At 36.4% G+C, this 24,817-nt stretch overlaps 1 protein-coding gene across 11 annotated transcripts in view; it reads right to left on the reverse strand.

Moving 5' to 3' along the window:
* LOC128550331 (cleavage and polyadenylation specificity factor subunit 6-like) overlaps window positions 1-8,610 on the reverse strand; it is a 33,408-nt gene extending 24,798 nt beyond the window's left edge. For 9 of the 11 annotated variants that reach the window (XR_008368216.1, XR_008368215.1, XR_008368214.1 and 6 more), the window contains exons 1-5: window positions 8,437-8,610; window positions 7,410-7,640; window positions 5,994-6,146; window positions 1,582-1,689; window positions 608-726 (exon numbers count right to left, since the gene is read on the reverse strand). Coding sequence is in view for 5 of the 11 variants with exons in the window: in XM_053529188.1 (XP_053385163.1) it covers window positions 608-726; window positions 1,582-1,689; window positions 5,994-6,146; window positions 7,410-7,640; window positions 8,437-8,587 (762 nt within the window). In the remaining 6 variants the exon portion in view is untranslated. The remainder of the gene's footprint in view (window positions 1-607; window positions 727-1,581; window positions 1,690-5,993; window positions 6,147-7,409; window positions 7,641-8,436) is intronic. The other 2 variants (XM_053529186.1, XM_053529187.1) reach the window with 2 other exon arrangements.
* Window positions 8,611-24,817: the final 16,207 nt, after the last annotated feature.

The following is a 24,817-nucleotide window of genomic DNA, read 5'->3' on the forward strand; positions in this document are numbered from 1 at the left end:
TATATGCCTTCAATTAATATTCTAGTCAAGGGCCATAACTCTGGACTGGTAGACTGACATCTCAAGCAACAATTCCCACGCTGAATAATATTACTATATTGTTTAAAGACTCTAGGTCAAATATGTTTTAAGATTTAAGCCACACAAACTTTTAAGCCCTTTTTTATTTTTCAGAAGTAAAGGATTACAAGTCTGGTTTGGCAGTGTGAAACTTCAAACAGAACATCAGGCCCACAACTTCATATGCTATACAACAATCCCCAAATGTTTCATGAATCTAGGCCAACTGCTTTTTGAGAAACATGCAACACAAGTTTCTATGCCCTAAGCTTTATGACTAAATCAAGGGCCATAACTCTGGTCAAGCCAAAAAAAAGCCAAGCATTTCTAATATCCCCTTCGCCTTTGGCGGGGGGATAAATAAATTTAACCACAGGTTGCCACTAATTTATAAAATGATTTACATTTCCGTACGCCGAATCCAGGCTTTATTCTACGTTTTTCGGATAAATGACGTTACGCCGTCACTTCCGGTTTATCAAACGTGCAGAACTACCTTAAGGAATGTTTGTCTTTAATGTTAAATAATGAATATTATAAGACTTACCGGAGGAGGCAGAGCGGAACTGTGAGTAGGAGGAAAGAAAGCTGGGTTGACGTGTGGTGCAGGTGCCACCGGATGTCCTGGTGGTGGGACACCTGGAGGTGGTTGTTGTGGTGGCATACCTATAATGTGACAAACAATCTTTGAACAATTATAGTGCTGCTAAAAAAAATTATTCGCGCACATAAATACTTCAAGTGTCTGTTCATAAAACTTCAAATACAAAGTACAATAATTCCGATTTACTCAAGTCTTTGTATATATGGACAGTGATCTTGGAAAGTACTGATTCTCTCCCTGGATTACTTATTACACAGACTAGTTTTCTAGGATATATATCTGATAAACAATACAAATCATAACAAGACCCCTAGAAACATTCTAACATATGAATTTTTCTTCATTATCAAAAACATGTTTTTTCTATATTTACAAAACAAAGAGGGCCATGATGGCCCTAGATTGCTCACCTGAGTGAACAATTTTTGTAGAGGGTTTGAAGTTATAAAATTTCAAAGATTAGACCTAGTGACCATGTTTTCCACCAAGTGACCAGTTTACAAATTTATCTGTATTTTTACTATGACATCATTAACATGCATGGGGGCTTTATTCTCTTCTATTTCATAGTTCCATAAATCCATGGAATTAAATCTCAACATGCAAACAACCCTCTTTCAATTTCTCTTTAAAAGTTACAATTTCTATCTCTGTCAAATAGCCATCTTGACCCAAACCAACAAATCTCATGCACAGCTGATCTGTGGTCAATTTACTTTAAAATGTAATTAATTAAATTACAATTACATTCTGAAATGTTTAATCAAATTACAATTACACTGCAAAATGAAAGTAAAATGATTTCACATTATATCCGGTTGACCTTGACATCATACAGCATAGAGAGCAGAGATCACAAAAGAATACTAGTAATGTGGGGGAAAAATGAGAAGAAATCTTTCAAGTTTAATTCTTACCTGGTATACCTGGAGCCACACCTCTAATACCTGGTGGGGGCACTGGCTGGGGCGGAACTTGACCTCGTACAGGGTATGGGGCTGCAATAGGACGTAGAATGCTCGTAACTGAAAGTAAGGTGCTTGATAATTGTTTGCCTCTATCTAATTTCAAATAATCAGCAGAAATTTTATGATCAAAGGGAACAGCAATGTTATCCTGAAGTTAGTTCTGTCTGCTAGGTATCCTTATATCACTAAGCAGTAAAGAATTTTCTAAATTGGCTTAAAAATGAGAAACGTATTCAAAGTTTTCTCAAGATTTAGAGCAGGCGACATGTAACATAAACTACTTGAACAAATGAAAATTCCAATTTATGATCAAAATGGCAGCCATTTTATTTCCATAGCAATGAAAAACAAAGTGCAGATTTAATCTATTTAATTATTATCAAATATTTCCTTGAATTGTACACCTTAATTCTGTAGAAAAATATCTTTTATTTTCCAGACTTAATCAAAAGAAATTTATAATGATTAACATTTTTAAACTAAAGATATTAATCTATCTGAGACGGTACTTATTAAATAAATAATTCAGTTGTGTATAAATATGTCATAAACGCACTATATTTTAATGCTCTTTCTTAAATTTCAACCTGTAATATCTTTTTTCAATATTATATTGGTCCCACTTTAAAAAATTCTTTCAGCATTATGAATAGCTTAACAATGGTTTTCATATAAAATCAACATATAGTTAGCATTTCTTCTCTTGTACACAAGTCATATGCAGAATCAAAACCATCATTACTACACTAAAATAAATGTTCTATTAGCATATTTTCACAGACAGAAATGAAATCCAACACCACCTCAACCAATTTTGATAATCACCTTTACCTGGGGTCAACATAGTACACTTTTGCCAGGGGGCAATATTCATTATTGAGAATTGCATTTACCCAAACTACAGACACTGAAATGATAACAACATGCCTTAAGTCAGGACCCACATTCTACAAAGACATACAGGAAAACATCCATTTTAATCCAAATATAACCATAAATTGACAAATAACCAGCTATTAAATGGCCGTTTGCAAACCTCAGCATACTTTATAAACCCATTCTTAATGAACCCTGTTAAAACACCATTCTATGTGAACCAAATTATAATAAAATCTTGCTTAACAAATCGAATTTCAATATTATCATGTCAAGATATGAATCTCAAACTTGTCATAATGATTTTATGATAAAACCTGACTTTCAATACTAGGGATTACAATTTTCTTCAATTTCTACTTTCACAATTAAGTTTTTGTTCCCTTAAACAATCAAGGATTGGTTTAATTTCAGGAGGCATTTTTGCCACACAGACATACACAGACATAAACACTAGAGGTGGTACCAGCCAGTACAAACATAGGGAAATTCATGTAAAATGGAATGGAAGATGCCGCACAAGCCAAAACAAACATAGGAAATCTCATGTAAAATGGAAAATAAACATACTTCCTGGTGGTGGTGGCTGCTCATAGCTTACATATTCTGTACAGATATATAACACTGTATATAAACATGAGGCCAAAATGGGCCTAATTCACTCACCTGAAGAGGAGTTTAACAATCTGACCCTTAAAGGGACCAAACACCCGAAATTGAACAAATTTATGAGAGGACCGTATATTGATGCTACAGACCAGGTTTGATGAAGATCCATTGAGTGGTTCATGAGAAGAAGTCATTAAAAGGTATTTTTACTTTTAGTCTTAGCAACCCTTAAAAAGGGCCAACTGCCCCAATCAGAACAAATTTGAGATTTATAATGATCCTACATACCAAGTGTGATAAAAATCCATCTAGCCATTCATTAGAAGAAGTTGTTTAGAGGTATTTCTAGTTTTTGGTAAAAGGCCTTATAATAATGCTACAAATAAAGTTTGATGAAGAGCCATCAAGTGGTTCATGAGTAAGTCTTTTTTTTAGTTCTAGTAGCCCCTAAAAGGGGCCAAGTGCCCTCATTTCAACAAAATTGGGAGAGGACCTTATCATGATGCTACAGACGAACTTTGATGAAGATCCTTCTAGCGGTTCATGAGAAGATATTGTTTAAAGGTATTTCTAATTTTGGCCCTAGCAGCCCCTAAAAGGGGCCAACTGATCCCACCTGAACAAATTTGGGAAAAGACCTTATAATGATGCTACAGACCAAGTTTGATGAAAATCCTTCATGTGGTTCATGGAAAGAATCGTTCAAAGGTATTTCTAATTTTGGTTCTAATGGCCTTGGGGCCATGTGCCCCCATTAAAACAAATTTGGGAGAGGACCTCATTATACTGCTATAGACCAAGTTCATGAAAATCCTTCTAATGGTTTACGAGAAGAAGTTGTTTAAAGGTATTTCTAGCGGCCACTCAAAGGGGCTAAGTGCACCCATTTGAACAAAATTGGGAGATGACCTTATAATGATGCTACAGACCAATTTTGATGAAGATCCATCAAGCGGTTCATGAGAAGAAGTATTATTTTAGCTCTGGCAGTCCCTAAAAGGGGCCAAGGTGAACCATTTGAATAAACTTGATAAGAGTCCATGCCAGGATGCTACTGACCAAGTTTGGTATAATTCTGACCAATAGTTTCAGATAAGAAAATGTTTAAATAAAAAATGTTGACACAGGATGATGGATAACAGAGTATCCACCTATACTAATAGCTCGTAGCTAACAAATCTACTTAATATTTTTGACTGTTAAATTTAAGATGTGCTGTAGTCAGCATTTATTACATACCTACAAACTGTGCAGGGAAGAATCCTGTAACCGGAAGCGGGCACTATAACCAGTTATTGGCCTGCTATGGATGAGTGACGCCATTTTTGACATCATTTTACCCCATTTTCGTGGCAGTAAAAAATTTGTTAATGTTGATAATTTATTCATTAACTGATACAAACAGTAAAATAGTAGGTATTGCTTTACATATATAATTAACCACTCATTAAACGGCAATGACGTTCATTCTGTGGTTATTAGAACTCCTAAACCTATATTCCTCATGCAATACAAGTTTAGTTGTGCTAATATCCACTTCAGGCCCACCGCTGCCATTAAATAAGTTAGTATTATAGTGTTGGTTTCAATGTCAACATAACTTGTCAGTCTCCAACATATTATTTCTCCAACTAACTACTGAATCATTCCATCTCCATCTCATGTAATAGTTTCACACATTAACCCTTCATTTATAAATATAAAATCTGCATTTCCATAATACATGCCGCCAACGTTCCATACCCCAACTGGACAGCTTCTTCACATAAAAGCTACAAATGACACTCTGACCATCAGACTTGAGGACAAAGCAATAGGCAGTCAGCTGCCTCAGCCACTCAGCCACAGAGGCACATCAAATTAATGGGTCCAGCCTCTGACTCAAATTCAGTCTAAACCGACACACGTCTGCTTTTGAAGCAAGTGCACAAGCCACAACTACTGCAGCAGCACTACTACTACACCTTTTGACTGACTTACAACACAGGGAAAATGTAATGGGATAACGTTAGTAATTCAGTGCAAATTTATTTTTTTCCTAACTCATACATATTTATACATGCCTAAATTAAAAACTTCCCTACTCCTCATGCAGCGTAAATGTGTGTTAATTTAGCAGCAGTGTAGCTGAATAGTAACCCCAGTCCCATTTTTATAAAACTTTAGCAGTATTATTTCATGCTGGCTGGAAAGTATGAAAAATCTTTTTTTCTCTTAAAAGACAAACAAAAACTTACCCCCAGGGGGAGGAGGCTCATACATTCTGCTTTCTAGATATGAGTTTGTTGAGTTAGTATTTGTTGAAATTAAAACATGCAAGTCAGCTTATAGAGAATAAAATAGGGCAGTTGAAGACAAAGATCAACAGCACTCACTAAACAATGTTAGTTCCAGATAGATCAAGGGGAAGTCAAGTCACATAAAACTGTTGCACAAGAGAAAGTTAATCCCACAGTGTATGGAAAACTTGCATGTCTGGATTATATTTTCATCATTCAACATCTGTTTAAGTGGCAATAAATTGTATAAACAGAATGTGCATCTACTTCTGGCAATAAAGGAAAATTGGTTTCAATGTAAAACAACAGTGTTTGGAGGCCAGTCTAAGGAATGCAACCTTGCCATCAGTATTCTGTCAATTTGAAAATTGTGTAGAAACAAACAAATCAGATGCCCAAGTGATGCTGAATGTTATAACAATAATCTAAGATCACAGGATTATTTCTACAAAGACCAGTGAGAAGTTTTTCTTCTAAAATTTATCTCAAGTGTACATCTACAACAATCCTCGCTGTGACAGAGTGAACTGACCAAAAATTTGATAAAAACTGACCAAGATATTTTTGGTTATTACCAACAAAGTAAAATGTACAAACCTGGAGGAGCACCAGGTCTCATCCCTGGTGGCGGCAGCCTGTGCTCAGGCCTGGGTGGCATACCGGGTGGAGGCTGGTTCATTCTTGGGTGCATGATACCTCCTGGTGCCATGCTTACAGGTGCCGACACTGGTGGCATTCCTGGTCGTTGACCTGCAAGTGATACCCACTTAAATAGTTGAAAAAAAATGCACAGATTCTATATACAAGACCTAAATTTTACCATTCCTGTGTTATCAATAATCTTAGGCAGATGCCAAGACACCTTACTTCCGAGCCTGAACAATGTAGTCACATCAAACTTTCAAATAAATGTGTATTCATTGATACTTACCAAGTTTGTTACATCTACCAATCCCTCTGCTCCACTTTCAAATTATGTACTAGTAGCAGAATATGTTCAGCCTTTTTTTTACTTCTAAACCAACAACTTTTCAAAGACTGACATAAAATCCAAGGACTTTTCAAATCCTAAATGCACTCTTTATAACATACTGTAAAAGCTCATAATTTTGCTCAGTAAAAATTTAGCAAATTTGAAATACCGAGTACGTTCTCGATGTTTAAAATTCATGAGATTATAAATTAGGTGCCCACAACATGTCGAGCCTGTCAGCTGTCAAGATCTGACATGACCTTTGACTTCCAACAGTGACCTTGATCTTTAAGATAGGAATCTGGGGTTTGCACATGACACTCTGTCTCACTGAGGTTAACATTCATGCCAAATATAAACAACATTGCTCCATGAATGTCAAAGTTATGGTCTGGACAAGCTGTCAAGATCTGACACGACCTTTGACTTCCAACAGTGACCTTGACCTTTAAGATAAGAACCTTGGGTTTAATGTAATGTATTCTATATCAAGCGGCATAGATCTCAATGTTTCTTTAATTAAACACACTGCAAACACAGAAGTTATGGTATCAGCTCTAAATTATTCAGTTACGCGGTTTGTTCTGTTTGTCTTATAAATCATACTATCCTAAAGTTATTCCGGAAACACGGACCATATCCAAATTTTGTAAATATGGCCGTTTTTATTAAGTCTGTTTAATGATGAGATTTTCTTGATTTGCATTTATACGTCATGTACTAATGGTTAAATGAGGATTAATATTTGCAAGGTGAGGAACCTTGCGAAAATTAAACCCTTCGGAAAATTTTTGCTTTTACTGTATCCAAACTTTTTTGCAATAAATAATGCAGAAGAAACACTTTTGTCCAAGAGCTCACCCTCTTACTTACCAAACATCACTAGTACATACAGCGTATCTGTTAACTAGTCTCAATACACAAGACTGGTATCTTAAAAAGATTTAACCCAAAGATCTATAAGAGAAAATATTAAACCAAAAGATCTATTAAATGTGCACACTTTATATCCCATGGTGTAAAACAATAATTTGACTCACCAGGGATCATCCTACCTGTGAAGAAATTTGGAGGAGGCCCTGACGTAACAACAGGTGGGCCTTGTGTTGGTGGAGGCCCTTGCATATTTGGTGGAGGACCTCTTACTGGTTGTGGGAACGGATTTGGAGGCCGCACACCAGACTGGGGTCTCGGGGGTTGCTGCTGTTGTTGAGGTGCTGGAGCAGGTGCCCTGGGTGTTTGCTCCGGCCTGCTGTCTCCACGACCACGACCTTAAGGTGAAACATGAAACTTAAAATACAACTCATTTTGTATGTTTAACAAATTCAACATAACCAACTGCAAACATCTCACTTTGTATGATTTCTCAAATATTCAAAATTAAAAGGTGAGAAATCTTGCCTACTTCTTAAGAAGAGCAGCAAATACTCGATTTCTTAGGATCAAACCAAAATGACACCAGAATCTCCAGACCTTGCATTTGATATTTCAAACCAAATAAACCAACTAGAAGGTGTTTTTGTCACAAAAACATATGTCTCCCCTCTATGTATAACATTTTGCGCAGCAAAGCGGAACGTGTCGGCAATATGCGTAACTAGGCTTGGTACTGATCACTCCTGTGAAGTTTCGTCGAAATCCAGCCAGCAGTTTGACCTGTGAAAGCCAGGCAAGATTTTTCTACTTTTAGCTCTGGCAGCTATTTTGTGCAGCGAAGCGGAATGTGCCGTCAATATGCACAACTAAGGTTGGTACTGATCACTCCTGTGATTTCGTCAAAATCCAGCCAGCAGTTTGACCTATGAAAGCTGGACAAGGTTTTTCTATTTTTAGCTCTGGCTGCCATTTAAAATTTTGTGCAGCAAAGCATAACGTGCCGGCGATATGCAAACTAGGCTTGGTACTGATCACTCCTGTGAAGTTTCGTCGAAACCCGGCCAACAGTTTGACCTGTGAAAGCTGGACAAGCTTAATGCAGACGGACGGATGGACAGACGGTGAAGGCAAAAACAATATGTCCCCCCCCCAGACATAATAAATATAATACAGAGATAAATATATATTTACCAAAGTTTCCATTCTGTTGCGGAGGAGGTTCTCCCTTTCTTGCCTGAGCCTCAAAGTTATTTAGTGCCTGTTTGTTGCAGTGTGTTACCATAGGAGTTTGTCCATGGAGGTCTTTACGTGGCAGTTTGTCAAATATAGCACGGGAGGACATCTCAGACTTTACTATCACTATCGCAAATCTACAATATGATTAGAATTCCATGTTACATAAAGCATGAACAAGACCTGTCTAATGACAGTGAGCTTGATCCATCTAATACTAACATATACACGAAAGTTAGATAACTTTTGGTTAAACTTAATTCTAATTTAGAATATCTGTCTTTTATAAGACTTTTTTTTAAATGTGGCCCAACTTCCAGTCATGCACTTGGTAGTTTCCAAACAATCTCTAAAACGCCCCTATTCCCATGAAAATACAACTGATTTAGATCAATCTCAAACTGAACCTAGGAGTTTCAAACCTGCATTTCCAGATTAATCAGGAATTTAATCATCTTTGATGAGAATACCGATAAACAACATTACCAGAGTTAACAAGACAGAGAGTGAATTGTTCTGTATTTTCTGTAACTATTCAAAGCAATGTAATAGTATAATTACATACAACCAGGGCTTCGGAAATTTGCTGGTTTGTCGATTTTGGACCTATTTTTAACTTTTCAGACTGATTCGTGAAGTGAAAAAACAAAAAAAATCAGGTTTAAAATTCGATCTGAAATTTCACTACACAACCATCTGCCAAGCAGGAAATTGTTGATCGCAACCTCAGATAATCAAAGAACATGTCAACCTTCTGATTGTTATCTTGGTAATTGGTCCGTTACTAGCATGTCACGCTACAGTGCTCAAGCAGCATAACCTTTAATGTTTGCAGGCAGCCGGCTACAATGTCTGGAACACTTTTGACTGGACCCCGAATACTTCTGACTGGACCCAAATGCTTTTGACTGGGGCCCACTTCTTTTAGACCATTAGCCAACTTTAAAATAAAATGCTTTAATTACTTTGACCAGGACTAACTGTTTTGCGCAATGACCGTTTTGTACATTTAAAAAATCTGAAAAAGTGATTCGAGAAAACATTTGTATAAAACATGGTCATTGCATTTAATGAGACATCGCACGGTCAACAGAGATATAAATAATTTTTATAATTACTTGATTTGTAAAAATTACATGATACATTTGGCAGTCCGGCTGATACACTGAAGTACAGAAAATCGTCCTGGCAACTGGACTGTACACAAATATGGACAGGCAACTTGAATGATAAAGAAAACTGGAGTTGCGGCCCGGCCAGTTTATCAAATTGGTTTTAAAAAATGTTCCAAAATGAAATTCATTTTGTTTACATCAGAAGAGAATATAAAAGTTTACAAAACGTAGTTGCTTATTGCAGTACATCCCCTGAGACGGCCAACCCATGAGACCTTTTGGTACCCTACACATGGGACATTCGCTCGCAGCGTTCACATAACCTACACATTTGGTCCATGGCGGAGTACTCTCCGTCAAATAATGACGAAACATCACATGTAAAGTACCTGCCTTGTATACGGAACCGAAGTCATATGCGTTGGCTTTTAAAATAGTTAGGTGTAAACACGGTGCCAAGAAAATAATGCCTCGGCAATTTTATCCTGGCAAGTATTTTCTCGGAAAAACAACGAAATTTAAACAAACTAGAATGTGTCTGCAGGACAAAGGGAGTGCCCCCCACTAGTACATTTGTCACAAATAAGGGAAAATAATTCAAATGTTTGCAGTCTTAATGGGGTATAGCCTCAATAAACATTTTATGAAAAGGATTCATTATTCTAGGCCATATACCTTTTGAGCTATGAGCATCACAAACAAAAATCCACTATTTTGGCTATTTCAAGGGCCATAACTTTGTAATAAATGCCAAGATTCTCAGGAAGAACGCCAAGTGTGCAAGGACACATCATGATAAAGACCCAAGCAAGGTTTCATAAATTTACATCAAATGCTTTTTGAGCTAGGCACATAATTAGGTAAAAATGTGCATTTTTTACTATTTCAGGGGCCATAACTTTAAAAATAGGGGGTGGAGCTAGCTAAAAAAAAAGAGGTGTGCTAGTTTATGCAAGTTTTCAATCATTTATATTAACTACTTCTTGAACTAGGTGCATCACAAGTTGAAAATGTGCATTTTTGACTATTTCAGGAGCCATAACTCTGAAAATAGGGGGCAGACCAAAATGAACAAGAGGACCATGATGGTCCTGAATCGCTCACCTATCCCCACATGACCCAGTGTTGAACTGAGTATGACGTCGTTATTTCTATTATTTGACAAAGTGACCTAGTTTTTCAGCACATGTGACATAGATATCATCAAGATAAAAAATTCTGACCATTTTCATGAAGATCCATTGAAAAATATGGCCTCTAGAGAGGTCACAAGGTTTTTCTATTATTTGACCTAATGACCTAGTTTTTGAAGGCACGTGACCCACTTTTAAACTTGACCTAGATATCATCAAGGTGAACATTCTCACCAATTTTCATGAAGATCTCGTGAAAAATACGGCCTCTAGAGAGGTCACAAGGTTTTTCTATTTTTCGACCTACTGACCTAGTTTTTGACGGCACATGACCAAGTTACGAACCTGACCTAGATATTATCAAGCTGAACAGTCTCACCAATTTTCATGAAGATCCATAGAGAAATATGGCCTCTAGAGAGGTCACAAGGTTTTTCTATTTTTAGACCTACTGACCTAGTTTTTGACCCCACGTGACCCAGTTTCAAACCTGACCTAGATATCATCAAGTTGAACCTTCTGACCAATATTCATGAAGATCTCATGAAAAATATGGCCTCTAGAGAGGTCGCAAGGTTTTTCTATTTTTAGATCTACTGACCTAGTTTTTAACCCAACGTGACCAAGTTTCGAACTTGATCTAGATATCATCAAGGTTAACATTCTGACAAATTTTCATGAAGATCCATTGAAAAATATGGCCTCTAGAGAGGTCACAAGGTTTTTCTATTTTTAGACCTACTGACCTAGTTTTTGACCGCACGTGACCCAGTTTCAAACTTGACCTAGATATCATCAAGGTGAACATTCTGACAAATTTTCATGAAGATCCATTGAGAAATATGGCCTCTAGAGAGGTCACAAGGTTTTTCTATTTTTAGACCTACTGGCCTAGTTTTTGATCCCACATGACCCAGTATCGAACTTGACCTAGATATCATCAAGGTGAACATTCTGACCAATATTCATGAAGATCTCATGAAAAATATGGCCTCTAGAGAGGTCACAAGGTTTTTCTATTTTTAGATCTACTGACCTAGTTTTTACCCCCACGTGACCCAGTTTCAAACTTGACCTAGATATCATCAAGCTGAACATTCTGACCAATTTTCATGAAGATCCATTGAGAAGTATGGCCTCTAGAGAGGTCACAAGGTTTTTCTATTTTTAGACCTAATGACCTAGTTTTTGACCCCACGTGACCCAGTTTCAAACTCGACCTAGATATCATCAAGGTGAACATTCTGACCAATATTCATGAAGATCTCATGAAAAATATGGCCTCTATAGAGGTCACAAGGTTTTTCTATTTTTAGACCTACTGACCTAGTTTTTGACCCCACGTGACCCAGTTTCGAATTTAACCTAGATATCATCAAGGTGAACATTCTGACCAATATTCATGAAGATCTCATGAAAAATATGGCCTCTAGAGAGGTCACAAGGTTTTTCTATTTTTAGACCTACTGACCTAGTTTTTGACCCCACGTGACCCAGTTTCGAACTTGACCTAGATATCATCAAGGTGAACATTCTGACCAATTTTCATGAAGATCTTGTGAAATATATGGCCTGTAGAGAGGTCACAAGGTTTTTCTATTTTTAGACCTACTGACCTAGTTTTTGATGGCACGTGACCCAGTTTCGAACTTGACCTAGATATCATCAAGGTGAACATTCTGACCAATTTTCATAAAGATCCCATGAAAAATGTGACCTCTAGAGTGGTCACAAGCAAAAGTTTACGGACGCACGCACGCACACACGGACGGACGACGGACGCCGCGCGATCACAAAAGCTCACCTTGTCACTTTGTGACAGGTGAGCTAAAAATAGGAAGTGCGCAAGTTCATATCATGATTAAGACTCATGCAAGGTTTCATGAATCTACAGTCTAACCTGTACTAACGGTCACCTCCGATCAGCGGTCACCTCCGTTCAGCGGCCATTTTATGACGCCCCCGATGGATTTTCCTCTATTTTATCACTTTATTCAGCGGCCACCTGCCGTCCTCGGCCAGCGGCCACCGAAATTGCCTCCCGACCGCCGTATTTGACCCCTTTCAGCGGCCATTTTTCTTCCAAAACCAATTATTTTTAGGCAATAATCGCCGAAGATACCCGATTTTGAGAAGCACGTGGTTGCTAAGTTTCGCGGGACTTCACCGTAAGAACGACAAAATGACACGAGCTTCTCAATTAAAACTGATAACCAAAGGTGTAATCCCCTTTTGTTATGATCAAATGGCCAGTAATTATCGGTAATTAGCGTGTCACCTCGTGTCAATTTTGTTGTTCACAGTTTGACCTGGGTTAACGATAATACTCGATAACTAATAAGTAGCATAATATTTGTGATTTTTTTATACTTCTGTCATCAAAATACTATTAAATTTATACGAACTTAATTGTGTTTGAAAAAAAAATATAAACCACTCTATCTTTTACGGAACGTAACGGCAATCTTAGATTTAGCGTAGACAATAAGCGCCGAGAGTAGCTTCCCTTACCAAAATGGCGAAAATTGTAAACAAACTTGTTTTGAAGTTGGAAAATTGTCTGTAACAATTTTTGTAGTAAAAAAAAACACACCGGAGTTTTAGATTGCTAAGAAGACCTTCGTTTTGCGAAGGCAAAATGCCCCCTTGTATCCGGTAAAAAAATAATGGAAAACCCAAAAAAAAAAAGGGGCCAAAACTATAGACTGGTCAAAAAGTCTGAAAAAATCATAACGGGCGCCCCCGGGGCAGGGGTCCCGGCTTTAGGGGCCAAAATTCCTGCTTCCTTGGGCTGGTCTTAAGACAGGTTAGATGTTTATCAAATATTTTTTGGGAGCTGGGCGTGTCACAAGGTAAAAATGTCATTTTTGACTTTTTTCAGGGGCCAAATCTAAAAATACGGGGGGGAGCGCAAAAAATAGGAGGTGCCAATTCAAGGACAAAGTCTGAAAGGGTTTCATGAATCATAAAAAATACTTTTTGAGTACCCGTCAAAAGGGTAAAAAATGGCTTTTTTTGACTATTTCGGGGCCATTACTCAGAAAAAGGGGCGGAACAGAAAAAAAAAGAAAGTGCGAAAGTTCATATCGAAAAAGACTCTGAAAGGGTTTCACAATTTATATAAAATACTTTCTGAGCTAGGCGCTCCAAGGTGAAAAAGCATTTTGACTATTTCGGGGCCCCATAACTCAGAAAACAGACGAAAAATAGGAGGTCGAAATTTATATCATGCTTAAACTCAGAAATTTTTTATCAATTTATATCAAATACTTTTTGAGCTAGGCCCGTCACAAAATTCGGCGGAGGGATGCACCGAGACACACGGACAAGACCAAATCTATATCCCGCCACTCAGGGGGGCACAATAACGTCACATAAACACTAAAAGACTTTTCTTTGTTACAACTCACTACTCGTAATTTTTTTAAGATGTCACACTAATTTCTTTCTCTTCACGTTTTACAAAAATTTAATTTTATAACAGGGGGGTGTGGTTCGCCAAGTGTTTGTTTCCGCCCGGTTGGTTTTTTAAAAATTTCCCAAAGACCTGCATAAAACAACTGAGACCCCCTCGAACTTTTGGGATTTTGAGTTAAATTTAAACAAAGGCGAAAAAATTCAGCTTTGAGTTATGACACCATTAATGTAGCATTTTTCTGCTTGACCCAAAATATCTTAAAATTTTTCTGGCTAAAGAGGTGCTTTAAAAATAAAATTATATATGTAAAATATGTTGGTGGGGTACGTCGATGTAGTATTTGTTTCCGACGGGTTTGGAACTTAAAATTTCCAAGCCCTTCATAAACAGACCGCCCGGGAAACCCTTGTGTTTTGAGTTAATTTAAAAAAAGGGCAGAAAAAATTTAAGCTTTGAGTTATGATCACTCATTAATGTAGCACTTCTGCTTGACCCAAAATATCTATATAAAGCTTTCTGGGCTCAAAGAGGTGCAAAAAAAATTATATTGTAAAATACGGGGGGTGGGGTAGCGCCGATGCAGATTTTGTTTGGCCCGATATTTTTAAAAAATTTCCAAACCCTGCATAAACAGATCGCCTCAGAAACCCTTGTGTGTTGAGTTAATTTAAAAAAAGGCAGAAAAAAATTCGCTTAGATTATGATCATCTTTAATGTAGCACTTCTGCTTGACCCAAAAATTTATAAAATTTTTCGGGGCTCAAAGAGGTCATAAAATTTGGTAAAAAATTCCAAAAACAAAAATACAATACATTGTAGACTTTTTACTTTTGACCATAATAATAGGTTTTCAAGCATCAATGTGCCATATGTAAAAACTGGTGTGCCTTTGCCTGTAACCCTTTGGGTAAAGCCCCAGATCCCCTTGTCATCCCTTGGGGGAAAAGACCAACCCTTGACATTAAAGCCTTGAGGGAGTCCCCTTGTCTCGACCTCAAGTAAAGCCTTCCCCTATGCCCTTGGGGTAAAGATCTTAAGTGGAGTCCTTCGCCTTGTCATTTCTTCTCATAAGCTTAACTTTTTTGGTAAAAAGGCTCAAGTTAGGATTTTTTTTGGTGAAAAGGGGGTGACTTGCATCAATTTTTACTATAATTTTCTTTTTTTCAGGAAAAAAAACTTTTGATGGCCATCATTCGCAGCTACATCATTTCTATGAAATGATTATTGTCAATCCAGAATTTTAAACGGGTTTTTTTTTAATTTTTTGTGATTTTTTAAACCCTCTAATGGCTGATTCCTTTTTTTAAAGGCAGACAATATAATCTCCATTTAGGGAAAAAATATAGGTTGGGGAAAATAGAAATTTTTTATAAAAGTCATCTGCAACTGGTCATTTTAGGCAGTTAATATTTTTTAAGAAGCAGCTTACAGTCTTTCTTTTGCCACAGAGACCAAATAACTGTGTAAAAAGACAATTAATTGCTTGGTTAATAAATAATTTGTTTTTGCAGTGCCCCGCATGTTGACAATTAAACAGGAATGTCGAAAAAAATACTGCCTCTTTAATGGATAATATATTCGCTTTAACACTTCCCCACACCAGGTTGTTGTAAAAGCATGTGAAAAATTTAAAACGTCCAATAAAAAAACAATTACCCAGTGTGGAAAAAAAGCTTGCTACTAACATTTTCTTGGATGTTAGATTTGATGAATCTGCGCTCCAAAGCGCAATCTGGTAAGTTGCCCATTACAAGAGCACTAATCATTTAAGTTAGAGCTAAGACATAACATCTGGGACATAAAATGCTTCCTCTGTATAAACTTAGCTGTTGCAACTCTTCCAACACATCACATTAAGTAACCATTATCACTTCCCCTTTTGCTGCCCATTTGCCTGTTTTTTAAAATTTTGTTTTCCCAGAAAATCTTTACACCTAACTGTTGAGTGCTCTGAAATCCGGGGTTGTTGTCCACTACAATGACATTCAAACATATAATTTTTTTTGAACATACAAATAAACAAACCAAAACATGTTAGCAAAATTAAGTTCAAGTATCAAAATATATATTGTTACAAATACCAGAAGCCTAACCAAAATTTTAAGCGAAATCCTCCCCACAAACCCCTACCAAACGAAATTACAATGGTACCCCTCCCTTAATGAGAATTTTTTTAATAATAGTAATTTTTCGAAAGGGGGACACTTAAACAAGCCTTGGGGACCCTCCAGCTGCCCAAAAGGACTAACATTTTCGCCAAGTTATTTTAAGAACATCCCCATCCTGGCTAATTATAGCCAGACAAAGAAAACTGCACAACTTTTGCCCTTTTGCCCCCGTAAGTGAACCCTTGACCTTTGAAGTACTTATCCTGACAGACAGTTTCACTGAGACAAACAATTGGGGCCAAGTTTTTTAAAGAAACCCTAAATCCAGGGCTGAGTTACAGCCCAGACAAAAACTGCACCAATGTTTGACCTTTGCCTCTAATATGACCTTGACCTTTGGGGGTGGGGCTCGGGGAGTTGTATGGGGACTCTGTTCTTGAGGAAAACATTTATGAAAATAAAAAAAAGTTGCTTTATGCATAACAAAGTTTCAGCCCAACAAGCTCAAAATGGCCCCCAATTTTAGATGGGACCAAGTTTGTGCAGACACTCCTTCATAGATGAACATTTTCCCAAAGGAAAAAAAAAGTTGCTCCATATTTACCAAAGTTAGGGCCTGGACAAGCTCAAAAATGACCTATGCCCCCAAATGAAACCCTTGCCCTTTGAGACAGGCCCTAGGGTTTCGCATGACACTCTGTCTCTTGGTATATTATTCAGCCAAAAAAAATCCGGAGGCACACACACACACCAAACACTTTTTGGAAACATGTCTTCACTTCATAAGGGGGACTCTTTTTTAAATTTTCAAGTCAAAGCTCTGAATAAAAAAAATATTTGACTTCAAAAAAAAAAAAATTTTAAAAAAAAATACAATTAAAAAGGGGCATAACCTGTCAAAATTCAAATCAGACTTCCTTTAAAAAATTTTAAACCAAAAAAAATTCTCTTTGAAAAGTTTCGTCCCCTTTGACAGAAAACAGGGACATTTGAACAAACGGCGACGGACTCTGACGCATAAGGCCAGTTCTATTTTTTCTATTTTTTCTTCGAAAGTCGACAAAAAAGAAATTCAGCAAATACCAAATAAAACTATAAACTTTTTATTTATGTAACAAGGGGCCCATGATGGCCTGAACGCTCACCTTTTCCCAATGACCCAGTTTGATTATGGCGCTTTTTTTCTATTTTTTTGAATGGGCCCTAGTTTTGAGCTCAGTGACCCAGTTTTTAACTTGACTGATATAATCAAAAAAAAATTTTTGACCAATTTTCAGTGACCATTAAAAATAGGCCTGGGTTTTTCTATTATTGCCTATCGCCCCTAGTTTTCAAAGGGACAGCCCCCTTTTTTGAATTTTACCTAGATATATAAAGGTGAACATTCCACAAATTTTTCATGAAGATCTCATAAAAAATAGGGCCCTCTAGAGAGGTCAAAAGGGTTTTTTCTTTTTTTTATAACATGGTTAGTTTTTAACCCGCACATACCCGTTTCGAAACTGCCCCAGAAAACATAAAGGGTAAAATTTCAGATCAATTTTCATGAAGTCCATAAAAAAATTGGGCCCCTTTAGAGAGGTAAAAGTTTGATAATTTTGCCCCTACTGACCATTTTTTTGACCCAGTTGACTCATTTTTCAAAACTTGACCTAGATATCATCAAGAGAACTTTTCAGACCAACTTCATAAGATCCCTAAAAAGTAGGGCCTCTGAGGGTCCAAGGTTTTCTATTTTTTTGCCCTATGACCAGTTTTTTTACGGCACGTGACCCAGTTTCAAACTTGACCTAGATATCATAAAGGGGAAAATTTCTGACCAATTTTTATGGAGACCTTTCACAAGAGGGCCTCAAAGGGTCACAAGGTTTTTCTATTTTTAGCCCTACTGACCTAGTTTTTGCCCGCCATGACCCTGTTAAACTTGATCAGATTCTCAAATGAACATCGACCTTTTTTCATAAATCCAATGAAAATATGGCCTTTAGAGAGGTCCAAGGTTTTTTATTTTTGACCACGCCCTAGTTTTTGATGCACGGGGCCCCACTTTAAAAACTTGCCCTAGATACACAATGAACGTTCTGCCCAAATTTTCATGAAGATTCATGAAATATTGGTCTCTAGAGAGGTCAAAGGGTTTTTTCTTTTTTTAACCTACTGACCTATTTTTTTTTTTTTTTTTTTTTGGACAGACGGACCTAGTTTCGAACTTGATCTGATATCATCAAGATGAAACATTAGACCAACTTTCATACAGACCCCATGAAAAAATGGCCTTTAGAGAGGTCAAAAGGGTTTTTCTATATTGCCCTACTGCCAGTTTTTGACGGCACGTGACCCATTTTTCGAACTTACCTAGTATCATAAAGGTGAACGTTCGCCAATTTTCATAAAGAGTCGTAAATATTGGCCTGTAGAGAGGTCCAAGGTTTTTTTCTATTTTAGCCCTACTGACCTAGTTTTTGACAGCACGTCCCCATTTCAAACTTGACCTAGATATCACAAGAGAACATTCGACCAACTTTCATAAAGACCCCATGAAAAATTTTCCTCTAAGGGGTCAAAAGGGTTTTTCTATTTTAGACCTACTGCCCCTAGTTTTTGACCACATGTGCCCCAAGTTTCAACTTGACCAAAATTTCATAAAATAAAACATTAAATCAATTTCATTAAGACCCATGAAAAATGTGACCTCTAAGTGGTCAAAGGTTTTCTTTTTCAGACCTACTGACCTAGTTTTTGATCGCACTGACCCAGTTTTGAACTTGCCAATATCATCAAGATAAACATTTGCCCAACTTTCATAAAGATCCCTGAAAATGTACTTAAGTGTCTAAGGGTTTTTCTATTTTTTAGACCTATGCCCCTATTTTTTTTGACCACACGTGCCCCAGTTTTCGGAACTTGACCTAGATACTTAAATGAAAATCTGACCAATTTTCATTAAGCCCCATGAAAAATGTGCCTCAGAGTGGTCAAAAGGTTTTTTTTTTTTTTAAAACACTGACTATTTTTTGACCGCACTGACCCAGTTTCAAACTTGGCCTAGAATCCAAGATAACTTTCGACCAATTTTCATAAAGATCCCATAAAAAATGGACCTCTGAGGGGTACAAACAAAAGTTTACGGACGCCCGCACGGAGGACGACGGACCTGCCTTCACAAAAGCCACCTTTGTCATTTTGTGACAGGTGAGCAAAAAAATATCCATTATCTTTTAGTTTTTTACTTCTAACTTTTTTTGAAATAAAAATTTCAAATAAAAATATTTTTCCCACCTACCTTTCCCAACCCCCATTGGCAGGGTCGCGGGGGAAAACAAAGATATTTTTAGGCCATACAAAAAACATTTACCCCCCTAAGATTTTCCCAAAATTAAACACGAACCTGCGTCCAGTATGCCAGCTGGCATTGATGAAGGGACATTACTCTTTTTAGGCTCATCTGATGTAGGAGACAGTAAACCAGACTGAAAAGTAAAACAAAAATAATTCATTGAACTAAAATTCAAAAGTAAAGACACGTATAAAGGGGTTTTGCTACGCTCCCTGGAAAAAAAAAAGATAAACCAAAAATGCTAGGGTAATGGATGTCTCAAGTATTCAAACTCTTAATTTCCCTTAACATAAAAAGATACATATTTTTCAATGTCCTCTCCAAGACCTTTCTCATTTCTGTATTTCAAATGCATATTTATGCTGATATACATATCATCTACTGTGCTGACAGGGCTTTTCATCAGGAAATTGGGAAGAGGCCCTAGCCTTTCAATTGGGAAAATTATACGCGATAATTGTCATTTTGGGGGAAAAAGCATTTTATTTAAACAGGGTCTTTTTTCCTTTTCAAAAGACAGGGGCTCTTGGATTTTAAAAAATTGGAGCCACCAGTTTTTCTGCTTTTAAAATTTTTGGGCCCCTTTGGAGCCAACCATTTTTTTGAAACCATGGGGGTTTTTTTATCATAAAAAATGGGTATGTATATAAAATAAACAAATAACACTTGTTAACTTACATCTATTTTAAGTCAATCTTTGTGTTTTATATTTTCTGGGGGGTAGGATGAAATAGGGGTCCAGGAATTTTTTTTAAACAATGTGAAACGGTGGGTTCTGGTGCATTTTTTTTCAAAACTTTGTTAAATAAAGGTAACTTCTCGGGCCACTAGGGGCAGGGGAGCTAGCCTTCCAACCCCCCCACCCTCAACCCTTTTAACCAGGGTTTTGTATAGACAAGGGTGACTTGACCCCTGTGGAGCTTTCATGCTTATTTTTCAGTCTTGTTTAGTGAAAACGAAAGGGTTACTTTTAAACACAACGAAGTATTGATGCTGCAAATTGTGATTTTGTTTCTTAAAGTTAGGGAAAAAAAAAGAAGTTCACAGCACTTTAACGCAAATCCCCTAAAAGAAAAGAAGTTCATAGCACTTCAACTGCAATCCCCTAAATCTTCCAGCCTTTTTAAAACAAAAGTGTATTAGGGAATACACAAATTGTACAATTGTTAGAAAAAGGTCAAATACATACATACACCAACTTTTTGCTGAAACAGGGCTTCCTTTCATCTTAAATCAAAGGCCCAAACGCCGAACGGCACCATCCTTTAACTTCAGCCGCCCTGTGCCGTGTTTATTTCAAAAGGGTTAATGCAATTTTTTCACGAATTTGTCGGAATACTCATATGGGTTTAAAATTTAAATTTTTTTAAAAAACAGGGGAAAATTGGATTACAAAAAAATCTCAGTAAGGGGCTTATTAGTGTTCGAAAAAGGTCTCAATTAATACTACAATGTGAATTCATCATCAAGTTGCGATTACCGTAGCATGATCAAAAATTTAGAGTCTGTTTTCTTTATAAACTTTTAAACAGAAAATCAGAAAAAATTTTAGACCGTAGTCATTTGACTGACTCATTGGTCAGGTTTCCCTGGCTCATGCGACGACATTTTTTATTGGAAAAATTTTTTATTAAAACCGAGAAAACCCTTTTAATGGCGCTTTTTGACCCCCGGGACCACCCCCCAATCGTGGGTGCGCATAAAACACAGGTATAGACAATTTTTCCCAAATTCAAAACAATTTGTTTTCCCCTTTCCCATTTTGGTTTAAAGGGAAACTACTCCCCCCCGTTTTTGCTCCGCAAAATTAAGATTGCCGTTACGTTCCTAAAAGATCGAATTGTTTTTTTTTTTCAAAAAAAAATTAAATTTCTAAAATTTAAAAAGTATTTTGACGAAGAATGTTTATAAATCACAAAAAATTTTGTATAATTTAAAAACGAGAATTATCTTTTAAAAACCCAGATCAAACGTGAACAACAAATTTACCAAGGTGACACGTTGATTGCCGTAAATTTCGGCTTTTGATCGTGCAAAAAAAACATCACACCTTTTGTTATCAGTTTTTAAAATTTGGGAAACTTATGTCATTTGAAAGATCCATTTCCCAAATTTAACAGCTGCTATTTATTTATTTAAAATAGTGAATTAAAAAAGGTAAAACAACAAATAAACATAATTTACTGGTTTTATTTTCGAGAAAACAAAAAACGACAACCGTGAGCCGATGTGCTCTCCGCCGTGGGGATAAAAATTTTTACCGGGGTTCGATGTAAACCTACTTTCGCCCCCCCTCAAAATTTACCCCAAAATTTTTTTTTTTTTTTTTTTTTTTTTTCCCCGGGTTTTGGGCTAAGATCGGGGGGGCGATTATCACGGTGCGCATTTACACGGGGGTCTCGGTCACAATTACCATAAATTTAATGATTAAGTTTACTTGCTATCGGTTTTTTCTATGCGTTAGAATACCTAGACGTGCGAAACAGGAAAACCCCGCTTCCGGTCAAATACACAAAAACACACCGTGGGAAAAAAAAAAAAATTATATATAATTTTATAAATTTTATAGACCATAATGTTTCACCCCTCGGATTTTTGGGCCCCTTTAGTTAAAGTTTGAGCCCCTGGCTCCAAAAGCAATAGGGTGGGGCCCCTGAAAAAAGGATGTAACAGAGGACAAATTTGGGGTTACCCAATCATAAAGAACTTTGTTCCTATTTGTGATTTTAAATTTCCCCCCCCCCCCCCCCCCCCCCCAATTTTTTTTTTTTTTCGTTTTGGGGGAAATTCCTCTGCCACAGTTGGGAAAAAATGACCTTATTTTCAATTGGGAAGTGGCCGAATATCGGCTTCTGTTACATAAGGATAAAAAGCCCTAGCTGAGTAAAACAGAAAACAACGGTGTCTGTAAAACACGAATTGAATTTCATTTTATGGCACACTAACCGTACATTATATGAGTTATGACTAATGACATTAACTATTTTGGTTTGAATTATTTACATAAAATAAAAATTAAATTATGGTATCAAAACTTTATACTGTTGGAATCCAGAGAAAAGCATTTAACAAAGTATTCAAAAATATTAAAATTCCATGGAAAAAGTCAAAAAAGGCAAACTTTAACATGCAAAATTCGTCGTGCCCGCAGAAAATTTAAAAACTTTTTTTTTGAGTATTCCCCCCCAAAAAAAGTCTGAAAAGCCTCTTCAAAAAAAACGACTTTCAACAGAATGATTTCAAAACCCAATTTAAGAAATTTCAAAATTTTAAAGGGGTTTGGTTTCTTAAATTTTCAGTGAAATTCAATATTTCTTTTTAAAAATTAATATACTAACTGGGGTTTTTTTTTTCAAGATTTTCATCATTTTTTGCTAATTTAATTGATTTTTCCTCCTTATGGGCCCAGGGCCCCGCCACCATTTCCCCCAAAATTGAAACAAAAATACTGGGGAATATGATTCGGCCTTTTTTTTATCATTTGGGGGAAAGCAAAACCCACACGGTGGAATTGGGAAAATGCTCTCCCGGAATTTTTTTAATTGGGGCAATTTGCAAATTACCCAAAAACTACATAAATGTGTTTTTGTGGGGGGGTATTTAAAAATGCTTTCAGTAATTTTTCAACACTATTAAATTTACTAAATACACATACAAATTAGCAAAAAATTCTTAAAACAGCAAAAAAAAAAAAGGATAACATTTTGGGAAATTTTTAAAATTTAACTATGGGAAAAAACATACTTTTTGCATTGGGGTTACCTCCTTTTACCGGAGATAATTTTTTAGGGGAAAAAGCCCCGGATTACACCAAAATTTCCCTTGCAAATTTCAAACTTAGACGACAAAATTTTTGACACAATTCTTTAAACCCAAAACATACTGGAACATCTCCCCCCTGAGATCGAACTCACATCCCCCCAATCTGAGATCTGCCTCCCCTATTAAATTAAGTGGGTTTGGCTAAACAAAATACATTAATTTTAAAAAAAGGTTTTCTGAAATAAAATTACAGATTCCTTTTTGTCGTTACTTGAAAACGTGTAATTATGACATCTCATAAAATCGCACTTTACCAAATTCACCCTCCTGAAAAAAGTAAAAAAATATATATAAAAGGAAAAAAAAGAAATTTTTTTTATAAAGAAATACAAACGCAAGGGTGGGCAGATAAAAATTAGAGTCCTTTATTTTTGCCTCGCTAGAAAAAGTCAGGCCTTCTGAAGGCACCTTTTCCGGCCATGTTTTTCTAAAACTTTCATCGAGTATGGTTAAATGTGACCATATATCATGATTAAACCCGATGCCAAAGAGATAAACAAGCTGCAATTTCAGACTGATTTTGGGGGGGGTGAGACCCTTTGGGGGAGTTCATCTTTAAAATTTTTTAAGAGATTTTTTTTAGGCTGCTGTAAACTGAATGTCATTTAAAACCATTTTTTCCCATGCCCCTTTAAACACCCCACTCGTTTAAACCCGCACTTAATCCTATTTTTGCACTTTAAAAAAATTTAATCCAACCTTCACATTAAAAAGCATTCCTTTATTAAAGATATCATCTTTAAAACGGTCAAAAGGTATTCAACTACCCGCAATGTCATCATTCATCAGCCCCCCCCGTAACCCCCACACGTCAAATCATTGGAAAAAATTTTCATCCTGTCTGGAAACAACTGATACGGGGGCTGGAAACTGGCATTTATCTTATCTTATGTGCGTCCAATCGAAACATATGCTATTATTCTGCATTTCTCAAAAAACCTATGCCTTTCAGTTTAACCGTCCTTTCAGTGAAAATTTGGGGAAAACATTTGTTGTTTTTTTGTTGAAAACAAAGTTTTTCCTAAAATTATTGCCTGCCTTTTTTTAAATGAAAAAATCTACTTAATTTACTTTTTTGCCCCGTGAAAATGGGTAAATTAAAACTTGTCTTACCCAGAGAAAAGATGTCGTTTTTTTTACTGATATTTGCCTTTGTTTTAGAGTTTTAGAACAAAAAAATTAGGACTATTTTAATGAAAAAAGCAAGTCAAAACTGTAAAATGTTGCCTAAAAATTTTTTTATGAATTGCTCTGTTTTTTACCATTTAAATGCTGTTAAACTAGAGAAAAAAAATTTTCTGCATTTTTTCAAAAAAACGGGTACTAAATGTAACTTCGTTTGGCCTTTTTTTAAAAAAAAAAATTGTATTTTAATTTAAAAAATTTTTATTTTTCCCAAAATCAGT

This window comes from Mercenaria mercenaria, chromosome 17 (assembly GCF_021730395.1).
Source record: "Mercenaria mercenaria strain notata chromosome 17, MADL_Memer_1, whole genome shotgun sequence".
NCBI lineage: Eukaryota > Metazoa > Mollusca > Bivalvia > Venerida > Veneridae > Mercenaria > Mercenaria mercenaria.